Below are 23,152 nucleotides of genomic sequence, written 5' to 3' on the forward strand. Positions count from 1 at the left end.
AACTGGCTGGCTGTGAAATGTTAATTACAGAATCTAGGTCTTAGGTATAGGGGCTTAATAGATGGATCTCTGAATATTTTATATTTTCCACAAGAGTTCAAATCACATGCATGCTCAGCAAGAAAGCCACATAAATCCTCTTATAATCTACCTGGAAATAGAGAAATGCCCATTTTCGTTTTGCTGTTTTGCTTTATTTGTTTGAATTTTTGTTTTGTTTTGGGGGTCACACCTAGCAGTGCTCAGCAGTACTCCTGGTTCTGTGCTCAGAAGTCGCTCCTGGCAGGCACGGGGAACCATATGAGATGCTGGGATTAGAACCACCTTCTGTTCAAGTCAGCTGCATGCAAGGCAAATGCGCTACCGCTGTGCTATCTCTCTGATGCCCCCACCCACTTTGTTTTATTTCATTTTGTATTAGCTGTGCTCATGGGCCCTCTGGCTATCTCTCCAGCCTTTTAATAATACTTTATAGTGAGATTACATAGAGACAGAGAAGTGTTAATTTTGAAAATAAGATACAGCTGTAGATTCCTATAAAAATTTTTTTTGAAAATGGGGCCGGAGAGATAGCGTGGAAGTAGGGCATTTGCTTGCATGCAGAAGGACTGTGGTTCAAATCTCGGCATCCCATTGGTTCCCCCGAGCCTGCTGGAGGCGATTTCTGAGCATAGAGCCAGGAGTTAAACCATGAGTGTGACCCAAAAACAAAAAAACAAAACAAAAAAATTTGAAGAGGGTTCAAAGAATCAATGAACATGTCTAAAATGAACAACTCCAAAAAGTGGGCCAGAGATCGCAGATCCCCATTTCTATCACGTTGCTCTATTTTCTGGTTGTTGTTTTGGGGATATATTTGGCAGAACTCAGGGGTTTAATCCTGGTTCTGCACTCAGGAATCATTCCTGGTAGACTCAGGGGACCATATGGAATGCTGGGGATTGAGACTGAATTGGCCACTGTGGACAAGGCAAGTGCCCTCTCCGCTGTACTCTGTCTCCAGCCCCTGTTGATTCCTTTTTTTGCTGATACAGAAATTCTTATTCTTCTGCAATCCCTGTTTCCCCTCAGCTAACCACCCTCGGCACTGCACAACACTTTGAAAACATGCTGGATCCACATGCCCATGTCAAACAAACTTGGCCCTTGCATATAATCGAATATTTACTGAATGTGAAGCATGTCAGAAATTAATATGTTTGAGATAATTTTACACTCAAGATTATAATTCTCGGAGCAGGAGAGATAGCATGGAGGTAAGGTGTTTGCCTTTCATGCAGGAGGTCATTGGTTCGAATCCCGGCGTCCCATATGGTCCCCTGTGCCTGCCAGGAGCAATTTCTGAGCCTGGAGCCAGGAATAACCCCTGAGCACTGCCGGGTGTGACCCAAAAACCACAAAAAAAAAAAAAAAAAAGATTATAATTCTTCCAAAGGAGCTATTTTGGGACCTGAGCAATGTAGTACAGTGGGGAGGGCCTTTACTTGCACATGGTTCATCAGGTTTAAACCCTGAGCCCAGAGCCCTGAGTAAGCCCTGATGAGTATAGCCTCCCCTCCCAAAAGAATTACTCCAAATAAACTTGAAAAAGACTACCTTAGTAATTATTTTAACAAGCATCCAATTTTAACATCAAAATTAAGTTTCAGGGGCTGAAGAGATAGCATAGTGGTAGGGGCCTTGCAAGCGGCCAACCCAGGACCAACAATGGTTCAAATCTCAACATCTCATATGGTCCCCCCCATGCCTACCAGGAGCAATTTCTGAGCAGAGCCAGGAGTAACCCCTGAGAGCTGCTGGGTATGACCCAAAAAACAAACAAACAAACAAACAAACAAAAAACACCACCAAAATTAAGTTTCAAAAGTAAGAAGTATGGTGCTTGAAAGAGAGTACAGTGGTAAGGCTTTGCAAGCAGCTGATCCCCGTCTGATCCCTGGCATCACAGGTGGTCCCCATAGCACTGTCAGAATTACTCCTAATCACTGCTCCCAGATAATCAGATGAGGAAGTATATTAGTATAACCCACCATATGTATTAACCCTTAAAATGTATGACATCCCCCCATATCAAATGACAGAAGTTAGAATAGAGATGAGCATTTCTACAATGATTGAAAGCATTAGCTGAAAACCATTTCCCTTACAATTAATTCTCTCATTCAGGTGACTTTAAAATACATGGGAATTTGGTTCTTTCTGTATTTCATTGACTGGGCTGGGGCTGTGATGATTTAAAAAAAAATCAGAACTGTGCATGCCTATATTCATTGCAGCACTATAAACAATAGCCAGAATCTTGGAAAGAACCCAGATGCCCAATAACAGATGAATGAAACTGTGGTACATAAATACAATGGAATACTATGCAGCCGTCAGGAAAAATAAAGTCATAAAATTTTCCTATTCCTGGATGGACATGAAAACTATTATGCTTAGTGAAATGAGTCAGCGGGAGAGAGACAGAAACAGGATAGTCTCACTCATCTCTGTGGGATTTAAGATAGATAAAAGACAGTATCGTAATAATATCCAGAGACAACAGAGATGAGGTTTGAAAGAACCAGCCCACGAAATAAAGCTTACCAAAGATTGGTGAGTGTAGTTAGAGAAATACCAACACCAACAACTATCATGACGATGGCAGTGAGTGAGTGAAATAGATTGCCTGTCTCGAATACAGGCAGGGGGTGGGTGAGGAGGGTGATGGGGGATAGTGGTGGTGGGAAAATTGAACTAGTGAAGGGGGTGTTCTTTTTTTATGACTGAAACCCAACTACAAACACGTTTGTAATCATAGTGTTTAAATAAAGATATCACATTTTAAAAATCAGAAATTTGTTTCCGTTGTTGGTTTGCTTTTCTTTCAAATCCTTATCGAGATGACTGTGACTTTAAAAAATCCGAATGTAAAGACTATCCAATGTGGGAACACTGCGTGTCTTTTATAAGAAAAGAAACAGTTCCCATAGAAACCAATCTTAAAAGTGACTAAACTGTATCACTTCCTAATATCTATGAATGAGGAAGAGCAGATGACCAAGCAGAGAGGAAGCAGGAAGTCCAAAGTGGTCTAGAATAGACTCAGCCCGACAAATTTCCCAGGGCCACAAATTCCCAAAGGGCTAACTGTCTCTTCTCTTTTTAGTAGCCCCACCCAACCTCCCAACTGCAGCGTTAAAGCAAGATTATCACAGATCATTACCTATATATCACTATATAATAATACCTAGCGTCATGATCTTGTGATGTTACATATACTATATAGAGCTATCTAGATCATATATATGATATATTTCAACAAGACATCATAGTCCCTACTATACAATATACTACCACAGAATTCCAACATAATATGCAAAGTTCACAGAAGGATGTTCCCATTTTAAGGAGTCATATTCAAATAAAAAGTTCACTTTTTTTCTTATCTCTACCATCTTTATCTTTCTTTAGCCCATTCTAACTCACTTTCCTCTTTGATTCACTGGCTATTAAAAAAACAGAAAAAGAAAAATGTCCACCATTTCTTCGAAACGAGCATTGACTTTTCAAGATCAGAGACAGGCAAGACACTATATCAAAAATCATGTTTGATGTTTCACCCTGTCACCCCGACTATTCAGGACAAAATCTCCCCAGTGTCTCTCATCCGGAATGACTTCCCTTCAAAGGAGGGATTAAGAGCAACAGAGATATTTTGTCCAGAGACACTAAACATACATCTTCTTAAAATAAACATAAAAACATCTATTGCTGTTTAAAAAATGTTGGACAAAACAGTGATGAAGTGCAGGCAAGATGGTGATAAAAATTATCTAAGGAACACACACACACACACACACACACACACACAAATTCCAGCACAAATATAAGGCACAAGCAACACACACACACACACACACACACAATTCCAGCACAAAATAACAGCTTTTGTGTTCTGTGCCTAATTTCATCTAGGTTCTAAAAAGTACTATTATTTACTTTCTCTACTAAAACCTGAAAATTCAGAAACTTGAATCAAGTGAATTATAGAAACCATCTCTACTTTGGGAGTGTCAATGATGTGTTTTTCTACCATTCCTTTCTCCAGAATTTCTGACAGGAAAAGGGGGTAGCATTTTGGTTCTAATTCATTTTAAACGAATGGCAGTAAAATCAAGACAGTCCCCCACTTCCTGGGAACACCCACCCATGTTCGTGAGTGTGTGTGTATGTGTGTGTGTGTGTGTGTGTGTGTATGAGAGAGAGAGAGAGAGAGAGAGAGAGAGAGAGAGAGAGAGAGAGAGAGAGAGAGAGAGAGAGAGAGAGAGAGAGAGTCCTCTTATGCAGAGAACTCCATCCTATCCATTTCCCTTCAGCACACACTCAGCAGAGGCTCCTAATGGCCATCATATGGCATGGTGGTGGCACATGATGGAAAAGGAAATTGACATTGACATTCCTGTCCCCCATCTGGCTGCCTTCATGCTCTGTGTAGCAATCCTTGCCCCACCCCTCCCAGTGGGCTGACACCTGAATCTGTTCCGAGATCAGCATCGCCCAGAGGACCACCCTGTAGACCAGAGAGATGGCATGTCAGATGATGGACAAGCCAACCAGTGACAGGGAAAATTCAGGACTGAGCTCAAGTTTGGCACAATCACCAGCAACCAAGCAAAGAATGACATTTTCCATCTGCGACCTAAGTACCCATTTCTTGTACTTAATTCTAGGAACAGAAGCTCTCTGTAATCAAAAACTGAAATTTGCCATAGTTTGGAAGGTACAAGTGAGTCTAACTGGTACTCTTCAATGAAGAAAGCATCTGCTCCAAAAGCCAAAGAAAGAATTCAGAAGCTTTTATTTCTTCCCTTTTTTTTCGTTCTGCATATAAAATTATCAATAATCCTGCCCATTTCCAAACACATCTCTCCCCTTCCTTCCAATGCCCTCCCTTACCTCTCTTCTTTTTTCCCCCCACCCCCCTCACCTCTCTTCTATAAAATACACCCTGCTTCTATTTCTTTCCCTTAACAACCCATTCTCCTCACAGCCAGTAAATAGCAGAACATAAAACTTTCTGGTATAAAATTTGCTAATGGTTTGTTATTTTACTTATTTATATGGTGTTTGGGCCACACCCAGAAGCACTCAGGGGTTACTCCTAGCTCTGTGTTCAGGAATCGAGCCTGGCAGGCTCGGGAGACCATATGAGATGCTGGGAATCGAACCCGGGTCTGTCCCATGTCAGCCACATGCAAGGCCAACACCCTACTGCTATGCTTGCTATCTCTCTGGCTATGGTTTGTTACTTTAGCACCGGGCTGTTTGCCTGGGAGGCCCTTGCTCACCCTGGCATTGCCTGCTCTAACTCTGTAGCATCCCTGCCTTCTACCCACTGCTTGAAAAGGCCATGCCCCCTCCCTATAGCTCCAACCACCCACCACCATCGCATTCCCTCCTCAGAAAGAGCTACTCTACTCTGGCCACAGGTATAGCATCATATTATTACAACACAATAATCGCTTGACCACTTAGTTTTTGTCTACAAAATTATGTACCTCTGCCTCTCCCTAGAAGCCTTGACCAACATCGACCTACTCTTTGCTGCGCCCCAGCATATAAACACATCCTACCTTAAGGGACGCTGGCTTTAGAGCCATGACCTACCCTGGGGGGTAGGGGGAATGCTCACTAAATAAGATTATTAAACCTAGCACCTATTAATCTTTTTGCTATTGTCTCAAAACAACCTGTCATTAGTAGTGATGAGAATTTACATCTGTTCTTATTTACAGTCTCATCATTATTTAAGAATTTATACTTCTGACTAGTGCCAGAAGGTAGATAAAACAGCTGACAATTATACTGCATTTGATCTAATAGATTGAAACAGCCCCCTGCAACAAACAGTTCATCAAACATTTTACCCACAGAGGTCGTTCAAAACTGTCAAGTACATTAAAAACCTTCTTAAAACATGCTTTTTTCTTGTTTTGTTTTGTTTTGTTTTGTTTTGGGTCACACCCCGCAGCGCTCAGGGGTTACTTCTGGCTCTACGCTCAGAAATTGCTCCTGGCAGGCTTGGGAACCATATGAAATGCCGGGATTCAAACCACCATCCTTCTGCATGCAAAGGCAAACGCCTTACCTCCATGCTATCTCTCTGGCCCCTTAAAACATTCTTTTTGTGACTAAAACCCAACTATAGTCATGTTTGTAATCATGGTGTTTAAAGATTAAAAAAAAAAAAAATGAAGATTCAGAGCCAGAGATAGCATAGCGGAAGGGAGTTTGCCTTGTGCGCACAAGGCCTACCCAGGACAGACCTGTGTTCAATCCCTGGTGTCCCATATGTTTTCAAGCGGAAGGAAGGAAAGAAAGAAAGGAAGGAAGGAAGGAAGGAGGAAGGAAGGAAGGAAGGAAGGAAGGAAGGAAGGAAGGAAGGAAGGAAGGAAGGAAGGAAGGAAGGAAGGAAGGAAGGAAGGAAGGAAGGAAGGAAGGAAGGAAGGAAGGAAGGAAGGAAGGAAGGAAGGAAGGAAGGAAGGAAGGAAGGAAGGAAGGAAGGAAGAGAAAATTCTCACACACCAATGGAAACCTGAAGACTAAATGCACTATGGTATCCTACATAGATCTTGAAAATAGATTAATAGAAAGACTAGCAAGATCTACTGAAACCAGATTTTCATTCTGCATCAGGTACTAATGCTGGTCTTAGTTTTGATAGATGTATTTATGGTTAAGTGTTTGGAAGCCAATTGAAGATGACACAGAAAAATTCTTCAACTCTCTGCAATTTTTTATCAATAGGACACTCTTCCAAAATAGGATGTTTTGTTATTTTTTGTTTGTTTATTTTATGGTTTTCTGGATCACACCTGGCGGCGCTCAACTGTAACTCCTAGCTATGCGCTCAGAAATTGCTCCTGGCTTGGGGGACCATGTGGGACACCGAGGATTGAACCCAGGTCTGTCCTGGGTTGGCCATACGCAAGGCAAACATCCTACTGTTGTGCTATCTCTCCACCTCAAAATGGTCTTTTAATAAAAATAAAAAAAAAATCAACATTCTATATTAAAATAATTTTTTTAAAAAAAGAAAAACTGTAGCTGAGCATTTCATTCTGAATAATGGAGTGAGACATGACATTTTGCTTTGAAGCCATGTAACCATTCCAATATAAAGCACCGTGTTTTTTAATACTTGTCTTCTCGCAGTAATTTTGAAACTGCTAGACAGATGTGCTTGCTGCCTCCGCTATCACTTCACTTCTCTGTCTAACTCTCGGGAGTGTCACCCTGCTCTTTGCTCTGGCGAGGTGCTGCTCTTTCTAACAGAAGTACCACTTCTCTACTGGCTGAAGAATATTCTAGGTCCTAGCAATGAAGATTTGTCCCTATTGTTTCTCTGAGAACAAGAGAAATCAAAGATCCTAAGTGCTGCCACACCCAGAAAGTTTTTTACCTGGGCATTGGAAAGTTACTAATATTTTAGAGAGACTCTAGGTATGATTCTCTATTAATGTTTCTTTCCGAAACTAATCCCCATTCATTTGCTTAACAAATAATTATATAGTACAACAGTCTACACCACACTGTACTTTGGAAAGAAACTGGGCTGGAAATTTTAATATATAAAAGTGAATTCCACTGTAATGCTTCCATTCCCTATGAAGAGTCTCTTCATTTCATAAAAACACCGTATGACAAACAAAGCACTAAGTACTGCCATTCACCCATAATTTTACTAACTTTTAAAGCTAGAGGTTAGGAAAAAAAAAAGAAAAGAAGAAAAAAACCTCACATGCATCCTCTAAATACCAGCATTTGTTTATTAATTTATCTATTTAGTTACTTTATTCTGGTTCCAATACTCCTTATGCATTTAGACATACGCATATTGTTTTGTAAATCATGTTGGCCTTATTCAATGGGAGAACTATAAACCCATCAACATATAAAGACAAAAAAAAAGAAACAAAACCATTTAAAAGGCAGAAGTTTAAAATGTAGAAGGCAGATGGCATAATGAAATGATTAGTTTGTTTTTAAGAAAAAAGCCAAGGAAAGGGAAAATTTGTAGCAATTTTCTGGGTATTTTGTGGGTTTGTCCTACCCTGGGTAAATCCCTCAACTCTTCTCCATCTCTTACTATGTCTAATATTTAGATAATGCTAGTCTACCCACTGAGTTCTCTTCTTTTTTGAGCAGAGACAAGGCTGATGAAGAACTCCAATTGTAAAAGGCTAGTCTACAACCAAAATTTATATTCTTCCTCAAAATTTCTGGCAGGATGTAAAGAAACACAATGAATATCTACCACTACTTTGACCAGAGCAGAGCAGCAAACACTCAGCCAATGAGAGCTGGGATGACTCTTACCTTGGAGACTTGGCGAAGCCACCGCAAATACTCTGTGAATGTGTCGAAACAGATGTAGTAAGTCTGGCTCTGGGGTCCAGAAGAGCTAAAGGCTAAACAGTGTTGGTGCTTTTTCACTTCTTCCACCTACGAAAAACAAAGACATGTAAGAAAGCAGAATCACTGACAATATTTCACTGACTTAACTTTTAGGTGTTGAGGCCACTCAGAACAAGCCCCATCTGATGACCATCCAGTCTTGAATTGGGATATAACTCCCCCAAAATGAGCTTTACTGTCTTTCCATTTTTCCAGTAGTGGAATTCTCTCCTTTTTGTTTAAAACTGGAATGAACTCTCCTTTCTCATGGCTCTGTACACTCAGAAATAGAAAGATTCTAAGTTCCTTCCTCTGAAGTGGATTTTGACCTAAGGTTGATTTAAGGAATGCTACTTCCTGTCAATTTGTATGCATCATTTTGAAATATTTTTTAAAGAAAACTTCAAATGGGTTAGATAAGAATTTTACAATTTAATGTGAAGTTGTGATAGGCTGAGAAACAAAAAGCCCAACTAAGCAAGAAACTGAAATTCTAACAATGCAGAATCCCACCAAAATCTCCACTTCCTGGGGCTAGAGAGAGCACAATGAATGATATGTGTTGCATGCAAAAAGTCTGGGTTCACACCCTGGCACACCTGATCTCCAAACAGTGCCAGGAAAGACCTCTGAGCATATGGGTGCTGGGAGTCATCTCTAAGTACCACAGGGTGTGTCCCAACTCCAAGAATGTACCTCCACTCCCAGAATGGAGAAAAGTACAAAGAATAAACTAACAGTATTGCACAGGCCCATTTCACTTACAAAAATTACCAAAAACCTATCATGAATTTTGAGAAAAAGATTCTTCACAAAAGATCAGCGTTGTACAAATGTTGTGTTCTTAAACCAAAATAAAATCAAGTTAGAAGTCAGTAATCAAATATTATTTTGTTTTAAATTCATTAAGCTGCATCAAAACTCATTTTAAATTTGTTAAAACTTCATATGGAGGGACTAGAGCAGTAGTACTCTTGGGAAGCTTGCCTTGCACGCAGCTGTCCTGAATTCAATTTCAGGTACCACCTATGATCTTCAAGCCTAGCCAAGTGATCATTGGGCACAGGGCTAGGAGTAAGCCCTGAGTATAACCAGGATGTGGCTCAAAATACTATTTAAAAAAAAGAAATCATGTTTAGGGACTAGAGAGAGAGATATAATACAGCAGGCGGGGTGCTTGCCTTGCATGTCGTTGATCCAAGTTCTCTCCCCTGCACCCCTATGGTCCCCTGAGCACTGCTAGAAAGCGCCCCAAACGCAGAGCTGAGGAGTAACCCTCAAATACTAGCTCATGGCTCATAAACCCCCAAATAACCAAATTTAATTTCCAGGTTTTCTAGACAAGTAACTGTATCAAAGGCAGTATTTCTCAAGTCACTATAGATATTTTGAGTTCAACCTTTGTGTATTGTTCAGAACTATCTGGAATTTTGCATTACATTTTGGTTGGCTGTTTTTTTTTTGGGGGGGTTGTTGTTGTTTTCTTTTTACATTACTTTTTGTGCTCTGAACTCCTACCCTGTCAATGTCACTAGTAGTCTTCTTTAGCGAAGATGTTCCCTTATTTCTGCTTCTTATACTGCAGATTCCTTGCAGTCAAGATGTAGCCATGTACCTAGTCTTGGTTAAAAAGCTGTGCACAGGGGCCGGGAAGGTGGCGCTAGAGGTAAGGTGTCTGCCTTGCAAGCGCTAGCCTAGGACAGACCATGGTTCGATCCCCCGGTGTCCCATATGGTTCCCCCAAGCCAGGGGCGATTTCTGAGCACATAGCCAGGAGTAACCCCTGAGTGTCAAATGGGTGTGGCCCAAAAACCAAAAAAAAAAAAAAAAAAGCTGTGCACAGACGAGGCACCAGTGATTTTGCATCCACAGACACGATTCCATCTTTGACCCTTCAGTTACCTCTTCCCCTTTAACCTTTCCACCTTGGCCCTTCAGTTATCTCTTCCCCTGCCCAAGGATTAAAGAAGAGCTATAGAATCCAAATATACCACCGGTAAGATCGGTTAGAATCGCTTTACAACTATATGAGAAATAAATCTCCACTAACCCACGACAATGGCCAGAGAATGAGGGAGCAATACTTTGAGTCCTGAGGAGTAGGAAAGGCTCACCACAGCATAATTCAGCCTATATTAAGTGACATGTTGACAACCCAAACACGAACACATTATTACCAAATGTGTCTTGGGGCACAGGAACAGCAACTGAGAATAACTGCCTCCGAAAAATGACTTGCATATCCAGGGGCAAACCACCGTAAGACTACATCAGCAACATTTATACCATTTATAATAACAACAAAACCAGAAGCACCCTATAATTCCATTAAGAGGAAAATGATTTATTATGACAAGTTAGGACATAAAATATTAGACAGAAATAAAAAACCACATATCACAAGCAACATGGATTCTTATATATAATTCACATTGGTAGAGAAAAAATTCACAGAAGACCATACATAGTAAAATGCCATTTTTATATGCAGGCCTCAAAATAAGCAAAACAGTTATATGGGACCTGAGCAATAGCACAGTGGGTAAGGCATTTGCCTTGCAGGCTGCCGACAGAGGTTCGATAGATACCCTGCATCCCATATGATTCCCAAACCTGCCAGGAATGATTCCTGAGTGCATAGCCAGGAGTAATCCCTGAGCACTGCTGGGGATGGTAAAAAAAAAAAAAAAAAAAAAAAGCACAGTTAGATGATAAAACTTATTTCAAAACGTAAGAAAAAAATGAATATATATATTCTAGACATCCTCTCCCCACTCCCCATGGTCTAGGGTAGAGGATACAATGTGCTGGATGTGAAGTGCCAGCAGAGAACTACTCAGAGTGGTCCAGCTCCTGGAGCACTCCAGCTCCTACAGTAAGGCTACGTGACTCTATGTTGCACCTCAATTTAACAAACAGCCAGTCAAGAATCCATGAGATATAAAATCTAAGTTAAATTCTAAAGGACAAAAGCAATGCAATAACTACACCACAAACTTATTCCAAATCATTTTTAAGAATTCAATGCTGAGTCCTATTTAATTTCATCTTTCAAATGCTACCTTCTAAGTGCCAACCCAGTCACACTCAAGCAGTCTCAATTTGGGGGGCAGGAGGGTCACACCTGGCAGCACTCAGGAGTTACTCCTGGCTCTGTGCTCAGAAGTCAGTCCTGGCAGGCTTGGGGGACCATATGGAATGCCGGGATTGAAACAGGGGTCCGTCCTGTGTTGGCCACATGCAAGGCAAACTCCTTACCACTGTTGCTTTGGCCCCCGTCTCATCTTTTTAGCTACGTTATGATCAACCTGTCTCCTGCGGGCTGGCTGTCCTTTCTATAAACTTCCAAAGAACTCCATTTACTATTTCTTCTGTGAATAAGAAAATCTTTTTAATTCTTTATTTGTTTATTTTGGTTTGGGGGCCACATCTGGTGATGCTCAAGGCTTAATCCTAGCTCTGCTCTCGGGAGTTATTTCTGGTGGTGGTGTGGGAACCATATGGGATGCCAGGGCTCAAATACAGGACAGCTGCATACAAGACAAGTGCCCTACCAACTGTGCTTTCTCTTTGGCCCAAAATATTGCACTGGTGAAGCGGGTGTTCTTTACATGACTGAAACCTAATCACAATCTAATCAAGATGTTTAAATAAAGAAAAAAAAACTTTCAAATAAAAAAAAAGAACAAGAATTAAAACAAACTCAGACTGCAAAGAGTGAGCAATATTTTCCTAAGTCGGTCAACAGGTTTTCATGACTTCCATTTTTCAACCTACTCAATTTTGAAAGGTGTGGGACAAACAGGTTTTACAAGGCTTACCTGAGAGAAAAGGAAACTATTAACTTACAACCTCTCTGAGCTGGAAGTTCACCAGTCACAGGCCTGGGAAACAGGACAAGAGCCCGACTCTGAAAGAAAATGCTAATTGAGACCGCAGCTACTGGCCTTCTAGAACATTCTGCAGCTTTCTGGTCTCTGCTCTCTGGCACAAGACCCTTTCTGATCATTCCTTCCATGTCAAGAGTTTTCATTCTTCAAATTCTGTCTAGTTTGCTTATTGCATCTTGGAATTCCCTTATTCCCCCACAAACTACAAACTCCATGATTTCTTTGGTATTTTCCCTTTTCATTTAGAGCAAACACTGTTGTGTTGATCCCTCCTCTTGATAGTAAATTATACTTGTTTAGATGTTTGTGATAAGGAATTGTCTATCTTGGTAAGGCAGATGCTAAGTGAAGGGGCTTTTTCATAGAAGCAATGAGAACAAATAGTTATTCAATCCGGCACCTGAGCCATATAGTACAGTGGTGGGTAGGGCATTTGCCTTGCATGTCAACCAACCAGGGTTCACTCCCTAGTAACCCATATGGTCCGCTTTGCCAGGAGTAACCCGAGTTTTGGGGTGTGGCCCCAAAACAAAACAAAAAGGTGATTAAATTTGCCTATGAATATATCTAACACTATAGAGAAGACACTGTTGAACTCACAGGCTTTCAAAGATGAAATATTTATTTTTAATTATGAATTATGGTAACCATGATTGCTATTTTTTGAATAATTCCTTCAAAGGATAAAATTTTTCCATAATAAGATATCACTCTTTCTAAGTACTTGGATAAAAGTTGTTTTAAAAGGGATGACTGACACAGAGGTAAATACACCTAGCAACCTGACAATCAAGTATTTGTCTTTTTAGGACTAGAGTATATAATAGTAAAGTGGAGAGAAATGTGATGTGGGTCATGGATTCCTAAGCAAAGACGTGTTAAAACTCAAAAAATAAATTGCTACAAAATTGTTTTAAAAAATGATTCCATGAACTGCACTAACTAGTTCTCTCTAATAAAAATTGACTTAGGGGCCAGAGTGATAGCTCAGTGGTACATTTGCCTTGCTCTCAGCTGACGTAGGATAGACCCAGGTTCAATTCCTGACATAACATATGTACCCCCAAGTGTGCAAGGGGTGATTTCTAAGCTTAGAGCCTGGAGTAACCCCTGAGCAATGCTGGGTGTGGCCTAAAAGCAAAACCAAAGACAAAATAAACGAACAAAAAAAATGTTGACCAGGGGCCGAGCGATGGCTCAGTAGTAGGGAATTTGCCTTGCACGCAGCTGACCCAGGATGGACCATGGTTCGATCCCCGGCATCCCATATGGTTCCCCCAGCCAGCAACACTTTCTGAGCATATAGCCAAGAGTAACCCCTGAACGTCACCGGGTGTGGCCCAAAAACAAAACAAAAAAACAACAAAATGTTGAACTTGTCTTTTCTCTATATTCTCCAGGTCCTGTCCACTGGGGGAGAGTTGAGGGACAATGATAAAGGTTCGCCTCCTGGCAGGACCTGGTTCTCTTCCCTCCAACCTGGTTCCAATGGCCTCCACGCAAAGCTGCTGCCTTTGCAGACTCACATCCACACCTCAGACCCTTGGCTTGCTCATTCTACAGTGAGACCAACACCTGGAACCCATACAGAACTCTGCTATCCACTGCAGAGAACCTGAGCTGTGAATCCAGGTATGCATGAGTCCTCACAACAGTTCGACTCAACAACCATCTCTCTCTCTCCCTCCCTCCCTCCCTCCTGTCTCTCTCTTACTTTCTGCCTGCAGTAAACCCACAGTTCAGGTGTAGCTCTGATGCCCACCAAGTACTACATGCCAGCAACACCTTATTTCTTATTCTATCCACTTACACACCCACACCCACACACACACACACACTCACACACATGCATGCATACACATAAAACCACTTCACTATACAAATTTGGCTTCTAAAAGCATATTTATTTTATTCAGAGTTGCCTTTCCCTTTACTAGCAGACTATCATAGCACTGAAATATTCCTTTTCGATATCAAATCTGGCAGCCTGTTTTTATTCTATAAATGGCAGAAATAAAAAGGTTCACATCTAAAGAAACACTGCCAGCAATGTCAGAAATATCTGTCAACCTGCACAAGAAATGTTTTTTTCTCTCTCAAATGTGCAAATTTTCAGTTTCACACTTTCTGACTAGCTACCATGATAAATGAAAATTGCTGGTGTCACTTGGTTACAAAGTACAAATAAACAGAGAAATGAGGTAAAGTGGGAGGAAAGAGTCCTGCTGCTAGGGAATCTAGCCTCCAGTATGCATGCAGGGACATGAAGTTAAGGGTCAGTATATACTACACTACAAAATATATGTTCAGGTAGCCATTCACTGTTGGCCAACCAGAGTTCAACCCCGAGCATCCTATATAATCCCCAGAGCACCACCAGAAGTGATTCCTGAGTGTAAAGTCAGGAGTAAACCCCTGAACATCACCAGGTATGGTCTCAAAACCAATGATGATGGTAATAATAATAATCTACAATCTCTAGTGTATCACTGAATTCCAGATACACTGCTCTCTGAGTCATGCTGGTCAGTCATGCTGAAGAATTCAACATCACCAAGGTCTCTGGTGAATTGATGGCTTTGTTGGTTGTTTTCCACAATTCCAAATCAAATAGTGGCCCGGAGAACAAGGGAACAAGTAAGACCTCCAATGGGCAGAAAACCATCCCCAGGGGCCAGAGCAATAACACAGCAGGTAAGGCATTACTTTACATGGGGCTGACCTGGGACTAACCCAGGTTCGATCCCTTGCACCCCTATGGTCTCCTGCTGAGTCTGCCAGGAAAGATTTAGAGTCAGGAGTAAGTCCTGAGTGCTGTTGGATATGGCCCAAAAACCTAAAAAGAAAAGGGGGGGAATAAATAATAATAAAAAAAAAAACAAACACCCCCACATTCTGGGAAGGACTCCCCGCAAAGCCCCTTAGTGCCATGGGGCAATCGGTGGATATTTTTGGTCATCTGAAACTTACTTTTCCACCAATCAGTGGCAGGACATGCATCTTTCCAGTCAAGCTGTCTTTCACAGATGAAACAATCAGGCAGGTCCCACACAGGATCACTTGGCGTCTGGTCCACCGATTCACAGGCAACTGCATTTTGCCTTTACGGACATTATACATCCCTGAGAGCTGGATCCGTTCTGAAGAATTGGTGCTGTGAGGTTTCCCTGAAACAAACAGGAGAAAACATTTTAGGATATATATATATGTATATGTATATATATGTATATATATATTTTTTTTTAATTAAAAAAATTTTTGTTAGGACACTGTGATTTCCCAAGTTGTTCCAAACAGAGTTGTTCTGATCCCATCACCAGTTTGACCTTCCCTCCACCACGGTCCTCAGTTTACCACCCAAGACCCCAGCTCCTTTCTAAGCACAAATTTACTTCATATTGTCGGCTAAAACAAGACAAAAGGAATGACCAAAACATCTACCAGTGAGAGGGAGATATAAAATTTTAGCCTTTAAAAAAAAAAAATAAGACCAACTTTTGTTTTGTTTCCTGGTTTTAGTTTTTAAACCACAGACTACAGGGTTCAAACAACCATGAGGTATGAGGTCTCGAATCTGAGCCTCTTGCTTACAAAGCATGTGCTCCAGCCAGTTGAGCCGTTTCCCTATTCCTCCCTCACTTTTCTGTTTCATTTGAGGCCACATCTGGCAGTGCTCCTGGGACCATACACTGGTAGCGATCGATGCCAGGGATTGAGCACAGGGGTTCTCTCGATCAAATATGCACATCAGACCTTTAAATTACCTGCCAAATGAAATGGGCCTCTCCCCCCCACCCCCACCCCTTCTTATCAGCCTATAGAATAAATTCCTGGAATAACAGAGAATAATTGTATGCAATAATCTGATATATAAATGAAAAAATCTGAAAAATGAAGTGATGCAATTATAGTAAGAGTTGCTTTATTTTCTGGATCTGCTTGCTGCTCCACCATGCCAGTAAGGCCGGCCTCCTCCAACTGACATCACTGGACCTGTTCCAGACCAGGAGGCTGAGCCTCTCCTTACTAGATGGGTCCCAGAAGCCTCTACTTATGACCTGTATCATATTAAGTGGGGACCAGAGTAATAGCACAGTGGTAGGACATTTGCCTTGCACACTGCTGACCCGGGATGAACCCAGGTTTGATCCCCAGCAAACCCTGTAGTCCCCTTGAGCCTGCCAGGAGTGATTTCTAAGCACAGAGCCAGGAATAACCCTGGAGCACCACTGGGTGTGGCCCCAAAACAAACAACAACAAAAAAGGTCTATACCATAGCTTCTGAAGCACTCAGCCACTCATGCGACTATGTGACAGATCTATTCAGTCCACTATAGGCAGATGGACACTATTGCTCCTGTTGTTCTGTGCAGAAAGGCACAGAAGACAGAGAACAACTTCCATCTTAATCCCTCAGCATCTTCTGGGGGGGGGGGTCCTAACAACAAAGACTCACCCCACCTCAGTAGGAACACTAGAAAACCAATGGGGGAAACATGCTGAAGCCCACTAAACTCAATGAGTGAAAACAATACCACAAAGCCATAAACCATAGCAGTAAAATCCTCAGAGAGTGTCTTTAGTAGGAGAGTCAAAATGAAAATACTACAGTCAGATATAAAGAACATGGTAGGTCATATTTAACAAAAAGTTCATGGCGGCTCTGAACAGCAGAATAACAAAAGCTGAGCAAAAGATTGAGGGGCTCCAAGATGAGAAAGAAACAGCTAGGAAACAGCAGAAGGTACCAAATAACCTGAACAGGAAAAGAACAAAACTCATATGTGATGAGTTCAGGAGGAGCAATATAAGAATCACCTAAGTCCTAAAGAAGAGAAAAGCAAGTATGATGAAAAAGCAATAATTAAATAAATCATTGATAAGAACTCCCCAGATTTGAGGATTATGGGCATCAAATTCCAAGAGGCCCAAAGGTCCCAATGAAAATAAAGTCAATTAGTAAAACTCCAAGAAATGTAATATTCAAAATGACAGCAGTCAAAGATAGAGACAGAATATTGAAAACACATCAAAAAATAAACTAATACATGCAAAGGAAAGCATATAAAGCACATAGCGTCTTTATCAAATGAAATTCAACGAGCCAGAAGAATATGAAAGATACAGTACAAAAACTCAATGAACTTAAACATCTCACCAAGGACACTTTACCCAGATAGGCTACCACTCAGATTTGAAGGAAGCATACAGAGCTTCATGAACAGGCAACAGCTTAGGGAATTTATAGCATTAAAACCGATTTTGCAAGAAATGTTAGAAGAGTTTCTCTAAAAATAGACAAACTGCCCAATATGTGACATTGAATATGACATTCACCAATGGTGCATATGGTTGTCATCTACTAGATTAAGAAGGGTTAAAAAGATGAGGCCAGAGCCATAGACAGTGAGGAGGGTGTTTGCCTTGCATGTGGCCAACCTGAGTTGGATCCCAGGTGGTCCAGGAATAATTCCTGAACACAGGAATAACCCCCTGAACATCACCAGGTGTGGCCCCAAAACAAGAGGCTTTTCCTTAAAAATTCTAGAAAAAGATCATCTTAAGTCCTCTGGTGCAATAATCTAAGGTTAATTTTGTCTGTCTTTACAATTTAATTTTACATTAAAAATGGCCGGGAGCTTTTTTTGAGTGGCTAGACCTAATTTAAGTCTATTGAGAAGAAATTATTATGAATAAGTTAAGAAAATAACATTCGAGATCTAGGATTAAATGAGAATAATCAGGATTGATGTTATTCTTTCAACTGGCATTTAATAAATTATTATCACAGAAATTTTGTTTTGTTTTGGTTTTGGTTTTTGTGTGTGTGTGTGTCACACCTGGCAGCACTCAGGGGTTACTCCTGGCTCTACGCTCAGAAATCGCCCCTGGCAGGCACAGGGGACCATATGGGATGCCGGGATTTGAACCACTGTCCTTCTGCATGAAAGGCAAACGCCTTACCTCCATGTTATCTCTCTGGCCCCACTGAGAATTTTTTTAAAAAGATCTGTGAACTATTAAATGAACACGATTATTCGCCAAAGACTAAGTCCGCAAAGAGAACTACCATCCATCGAAGAAGGATGACGTATAGTAGGTTATGGAATTCAAAAAGAGCTGCTGAGACTCAGACATAGTATATGAAGGGTTTTCATTTCTCAGAAGAAAATTAACATGGAATCATATTTCATACAAGTCATATAAACTGAACGAAACAACTGTGATTAACATATGATGGGATTAGCAAGGAGAAAAAGCACTTCCCAGTTCTAGATAACCAACATGTAATACTAAAACTGAATAATGAATTTCACGTTCAGATATAAATGAGGGAGGGAGGGAGGGAGGGAGGGAGGGAGGGAGGGAGGGAGGGAGGAAGGAAGGAAGGAAGGAAGGAAGGAAGGAAGGAAGGAAGGAAGGAAGGAAGGAAGGAAGGAAGGAAGGAAGAAGGAAGGAAGGAAGGAAGGAAGGAAGGAAGGAAGGAAGGAAAGAAGGAAGAAAGGAAGGAAGGAGGGAAGGAAGGAAGGAAGGAAGGAAGGAAGGAAGGAAGGAAGGAAGGAAGGAAGGAAGGAAGGAAGGAAGGAAGGAAGGAGAGAGAGAGAGAGAGAGAGAGAGAGGGAAAGCAGGGTACTATCTTATATGTATTGAAAAACCTTCAAAGAAATGCTAATAGAAGAAACAGATTCCTTTTTTCATCTATTGAAGAATAAAAATTAGCATAATGAGGACTGGAAGGACTAACTCACATTATGAAGCTTACCACAAAGAGTGATGAGTGCAGTTAGAGCAATAACTACACTAACAACTATCATGACAATGGTTCTGAGTGAAACAGAATGCCAGAAGCTGGGGGTAGGGGAGGAGGGAGATGAGGGCATTGGTTGTGGTTGCATTGGTGATGAGGAGTGTTCTTTTTTATACCTAAAGCCCAACTACAAACATACTTGTAATCATGGTGCTTAAATAAAGGTATTATATACAAAATAAGCATAAATGCAAAGCAGTATTGGTAGACGTCTAATACTTATGGAAATAGCAACACACACACACACACATGTACATTTGGGTGGAACTGATCAAAGAACAAGACCAGCAGACTGTGAGTTTCCCTTTCTCTTTTTCTTAGTGTGCCAGAATGTGTTATAAAGTAAATATTACACACTATATAATTTTGCTTGCTCAAAACAGTAGTTGGGCTATTTGAAACTGGCGTACAGCAAAGAACTAAACAGAGAGCATTCTCAGCAGAGTTCCAAGGAGTCCTATGGTGCTCCCACAAGTATGCCTTATCCCAATCATGAATAATTTTGTAATTTCACCATGACTAGATGAAAAAAATTCATTAAAAATACATCAAAGAGGGAATAAAACAGTCTGGACAATGGATTTGATGCGAAGGATTATCAAGAAAATTGTCCTCTGCACTTTTCAAATGTGACTACAAGGGTTTCAAAATATGACCCAAGAACATTGATCAATATTAGATGGAGTCTGTCCACGAAGGATCTCAAGCCACCCTCTGGAACTTCATCCTCAGTAACCAACCCAATCCTGAGCTCTGCCATCTGAATCACCACCATAAATCTAAAAGAATAGTCATCAAGGTCATCAAGGTGCTTAAATGAAAAAAAAAGAAGTCATTGCCTAAATTTTTCTAACAAATCCATTTATGCATTGAAAACATATCACCCTTCACCTAAATCATTAACTTTCATATCTAATATAGTCGTTTTTGACCAATGTTATGGATCCCTGACAGAAAATAAACAAGTGGACATCCAAAGTGACACTGAGTTCACGTGACTATCTTCAAGAGAATAAAATATGGTGAAGTCATTCGCCAAGGGCCAATGTCCTTTGTTCTAAGCACTCAAGTTCACTAGGATTCCCCAAAACTGTCCTAGTTTTTATTCTTGCCTTTAGGTCTCTGGTCAATTTCAAGTTAATTTCCAAGTAAATAAATAAGTAAACTGGAGTTTTTTTGTTTTGCTTGGGCATTTGTGTTTGCTTGTTATTTTTTTTTACAACTTGTTCAATTAATTGGAATAACTTATAATTATCCAAATGATACAAAAAATACTGATTAAAAAGATTACTCGGGGCCGGAGAGATAGCATGGAGGTAAGGCGTTTGCCTTTCATGCAGGAGGTTATCGGTTCGAATCCCAGCGTCCCATATGGTCCCCCGTGCCTGCCAGGAGCAATTTCTGAGCCTGGAGCCAGGAATAACCCCTGAGCGCTGCCGGGTGTGACCCAAAAACCACAAAAAAAAAAAAAAGATTACTCATCCCCCTTTCAACAGTTCTGACACCTTATCAAAACTGTTGTCCATAGTGGGTGGATGTATTTCTTGAATATTCCTGCTTCAATCAATATTAACATAGTTCCTCTGCTCTTCTTTTCCCAATTATTTCCTGTAATAAGCATCTTCTAATAGGATTACTTATATATTCAAGCATAAAACTTGTTAAACCAAAGTTAGTGTCCTATACCTTTTTTTCCAAAGTTAAGAATTATATTTTTCTTCCCTGCATGGTCCATGGCTGTTTTAGGAGCATTAGTCTCCACTACTGAGCTTTCTCTTGTTTCTGTCTGATAAAAGTTTTGCACAGACCCACCAATGAATGCATCATCTATACAGTGCCTGGGAGGAAGGAAGCGGGGTCAGCCCAGAGAAGAGAGAGTTTGACCCCCAGAGGTGAGGCTTGTTGGAGGGAACCCGGAACAGTTTCATTACAGAGAACATCTGGTAGGTGGGTTTCTAGGGAATAAATCCTTTAAAAAAAAAAAAAAAAAAGGACTAATAAAGCAATAACATTCTCTCTAAAGATCAATCTTGGGCTCCACACTGAAGCATCTGGTGGGCCTTTTTCTGTTTTGCTGTGCTCCTGAAACCCTTGAATGTAAAATAATAGTTAATGAATTCTGTGATCAGTAATGTGATTGGAAATAAGTCTAACAGCTATAAAAGTGACCACCATGACATGAAATAAATTTAGTAAGTCTAAAAAAAAAAAAAAAAAAAAAAAAGAATTAAATTTTGCCTGAAGTCTGCCTGCAGTCACAGGCTCTTCCTGATTACAAGACTATTCATCAAAGTAGTTAAACATTTTAAAACAGGGTTTAGAATTCTAAATCCCATTTCTGAGGTTCAGCCCAATAATTTAGGTGTTTTGTTTTTTTGTTTGCTTTTGGGGCAGGGAGGCATACCTGGAGGTCCTCTGGGGCTACTATTCCTAGCTCTGTGGTCAGGAGTGACTCCTGGCAGTGCTTGGGAGACCATGGATGGTGGTGGTGTTCCCAGCTGGGACAGTGGCTACAGCTGTGACCCCAGTGCTATTTCTCCAGCCTCGGTTCATCTATTTTAACACGCCCTATGTAAATTCCAATCTGGATCAAAGAAAAGAGAGATCTTTCTCCTCCAGTTTTAAAATAAGAGTAGGGTTTGGGGGCCGAGCAGTGGTGCTAAAGGTAAGGTGCCTGCCTTGCCTGCGCTAGCCTCGGACGGACTGCGGTTCGATCCCCCGTCGTCCCATATGGTCCCCCAAGCCAGGAGTGACTTCTGAGCGCATAGCCAGGAGCAACCCCTGAGCGTCACTGGGTGTGGCCCAAAAACCAAAAAAAAAAAAAAAAAAAGAGTAGGGTTTGGATTTGTTTTTGTTTTATTTTTTTTCCTCCTATTTTCTCTCTAGTTTAAAGTCTACATTTAAATGTTATTCCACATAAGAGATTTTTTTTTTCCTGGTTTTAGACCACACAGTGATGCTCAGGGGTTACTCCTGGCTCTGCACTCAGAAATTACTTTCTGGCAGTGTCCAAGGGACCAGATGAGATGCCAGGGATTGAACCCAGGTCAACAGCATGCCCTACCCACTATAGTACTGCTCCAGTCTCAATTATTTTTTTTCTTAAAAGTGCCAGGGATAGGTAGCGGAATCTTTTGGGTGGAGAGAGGGAATAAGGAAAGTTAGAGAGGGAGAGAGAGGCAGGCGTAGCTAAGATATGGAGAGCAGCTAGAAAGAGGCTGCTTAGCTTAGAAGCCATGTGGCACGTGGTGGTTTAGGTCTTGTAATAAAGCTGGATTTCTCCTGAAAAAAAAAGAAAAAGAAAGTGCCAGAGATCTAGTCCTGGGCCTCATATACATGTGTATATGTATATGTATATGTATATGTATATGTATAGTAAACATGTGGTTTACTACTTTACTACCCACCCTAATCAGAGAAATTCTAACTGGAGAAGTAAAGAAGGAAAATAATAAAACATCACTAATTTGGATTACACTATAGAATTCAGATCAGGATTTGTGAGGGGTGAACAGGATGTTCTGTTTTCTCTTCCGTTTCATTTTTATTTGGGGAAGAGAATCACAACCAGCTATGCTCAGGAACCCTCCCTCCCTCCTTTCTTTCCCTCCTTTCCTTCCCTCCTCCCTCCCTCCTCCCTCCCTCCCTCCCTCCTTCCTTCCTTCCTTCCTTCCTTCCTTCCTTCCTTCCTTCCTTCCTTCCTTCCTTCCTTCCTTTCTTTTCCTCTTTCTTCCTTCCTTCCTTTTTCTTTTTTTTGGGGGGGTTTGGATTTTGGGTCACACCTGGCAACTCTTGGCTCTATGCTCAGAAATCGCTCCTGGCAGGCACAGGGGACCATATGGGATGCTGGGATTCGAACCACCATTGGTCCTGGGTTGGCTGTTTGCAAGACAAATGCTCTACCGCTGTGGTATCTCTCTGGCCCTCAGGAACTATTTCTTGCTCTATGCTCAGGGAACCTTACACGATGCCAAGAAGCAAACCTGTGTACCAGCTCTGTATGAGGCAAGCACCC

General features: G+C 41.1%; 1 protein-coding gene across 1 annotated transcript in view; it reads right to left on the bottom strand.

Moving 5' to 3' along the window:
* PHLPP1 (PH domain and leucine rich repeat protein phosphatase 1) overlaps positions 1–23,152 on the bottom strand; it is a 246,530-nt gene that overhangs the window by 109,160 nt on the left and 114,218 nt on the right. Inside the window, exons 2-3 of the mRNA XM_049782068.1 lie at positions 15,300–15,496; positions 8,362–8,487 (exon numbers count right to left, since the gene is read on the bottom strand). Coding sequence (XP_049638025.1) covers positions 8,362–8,487; positions 15,300–15,496 — 323 coding nt within the window. The remainder of the gene's footprint in view (positions 1–8,361; positions 8,488–15,299; positions 15,497–23,152) is intronic.

This window comes from Suncus etruscus, chromosome 10 (assembly GCF_024139225.1).
Source record: "Suncus etruscus isolate mSunEtr1 chromosome 10, mSunEtr1.pri.cur, whole genome shotgun sequence".
NCBI lineage: Eukaryota > Metazoa > Chordata > Mammalia > Eulipotyphla > Soricidae > Suncus > Suncus etruscus.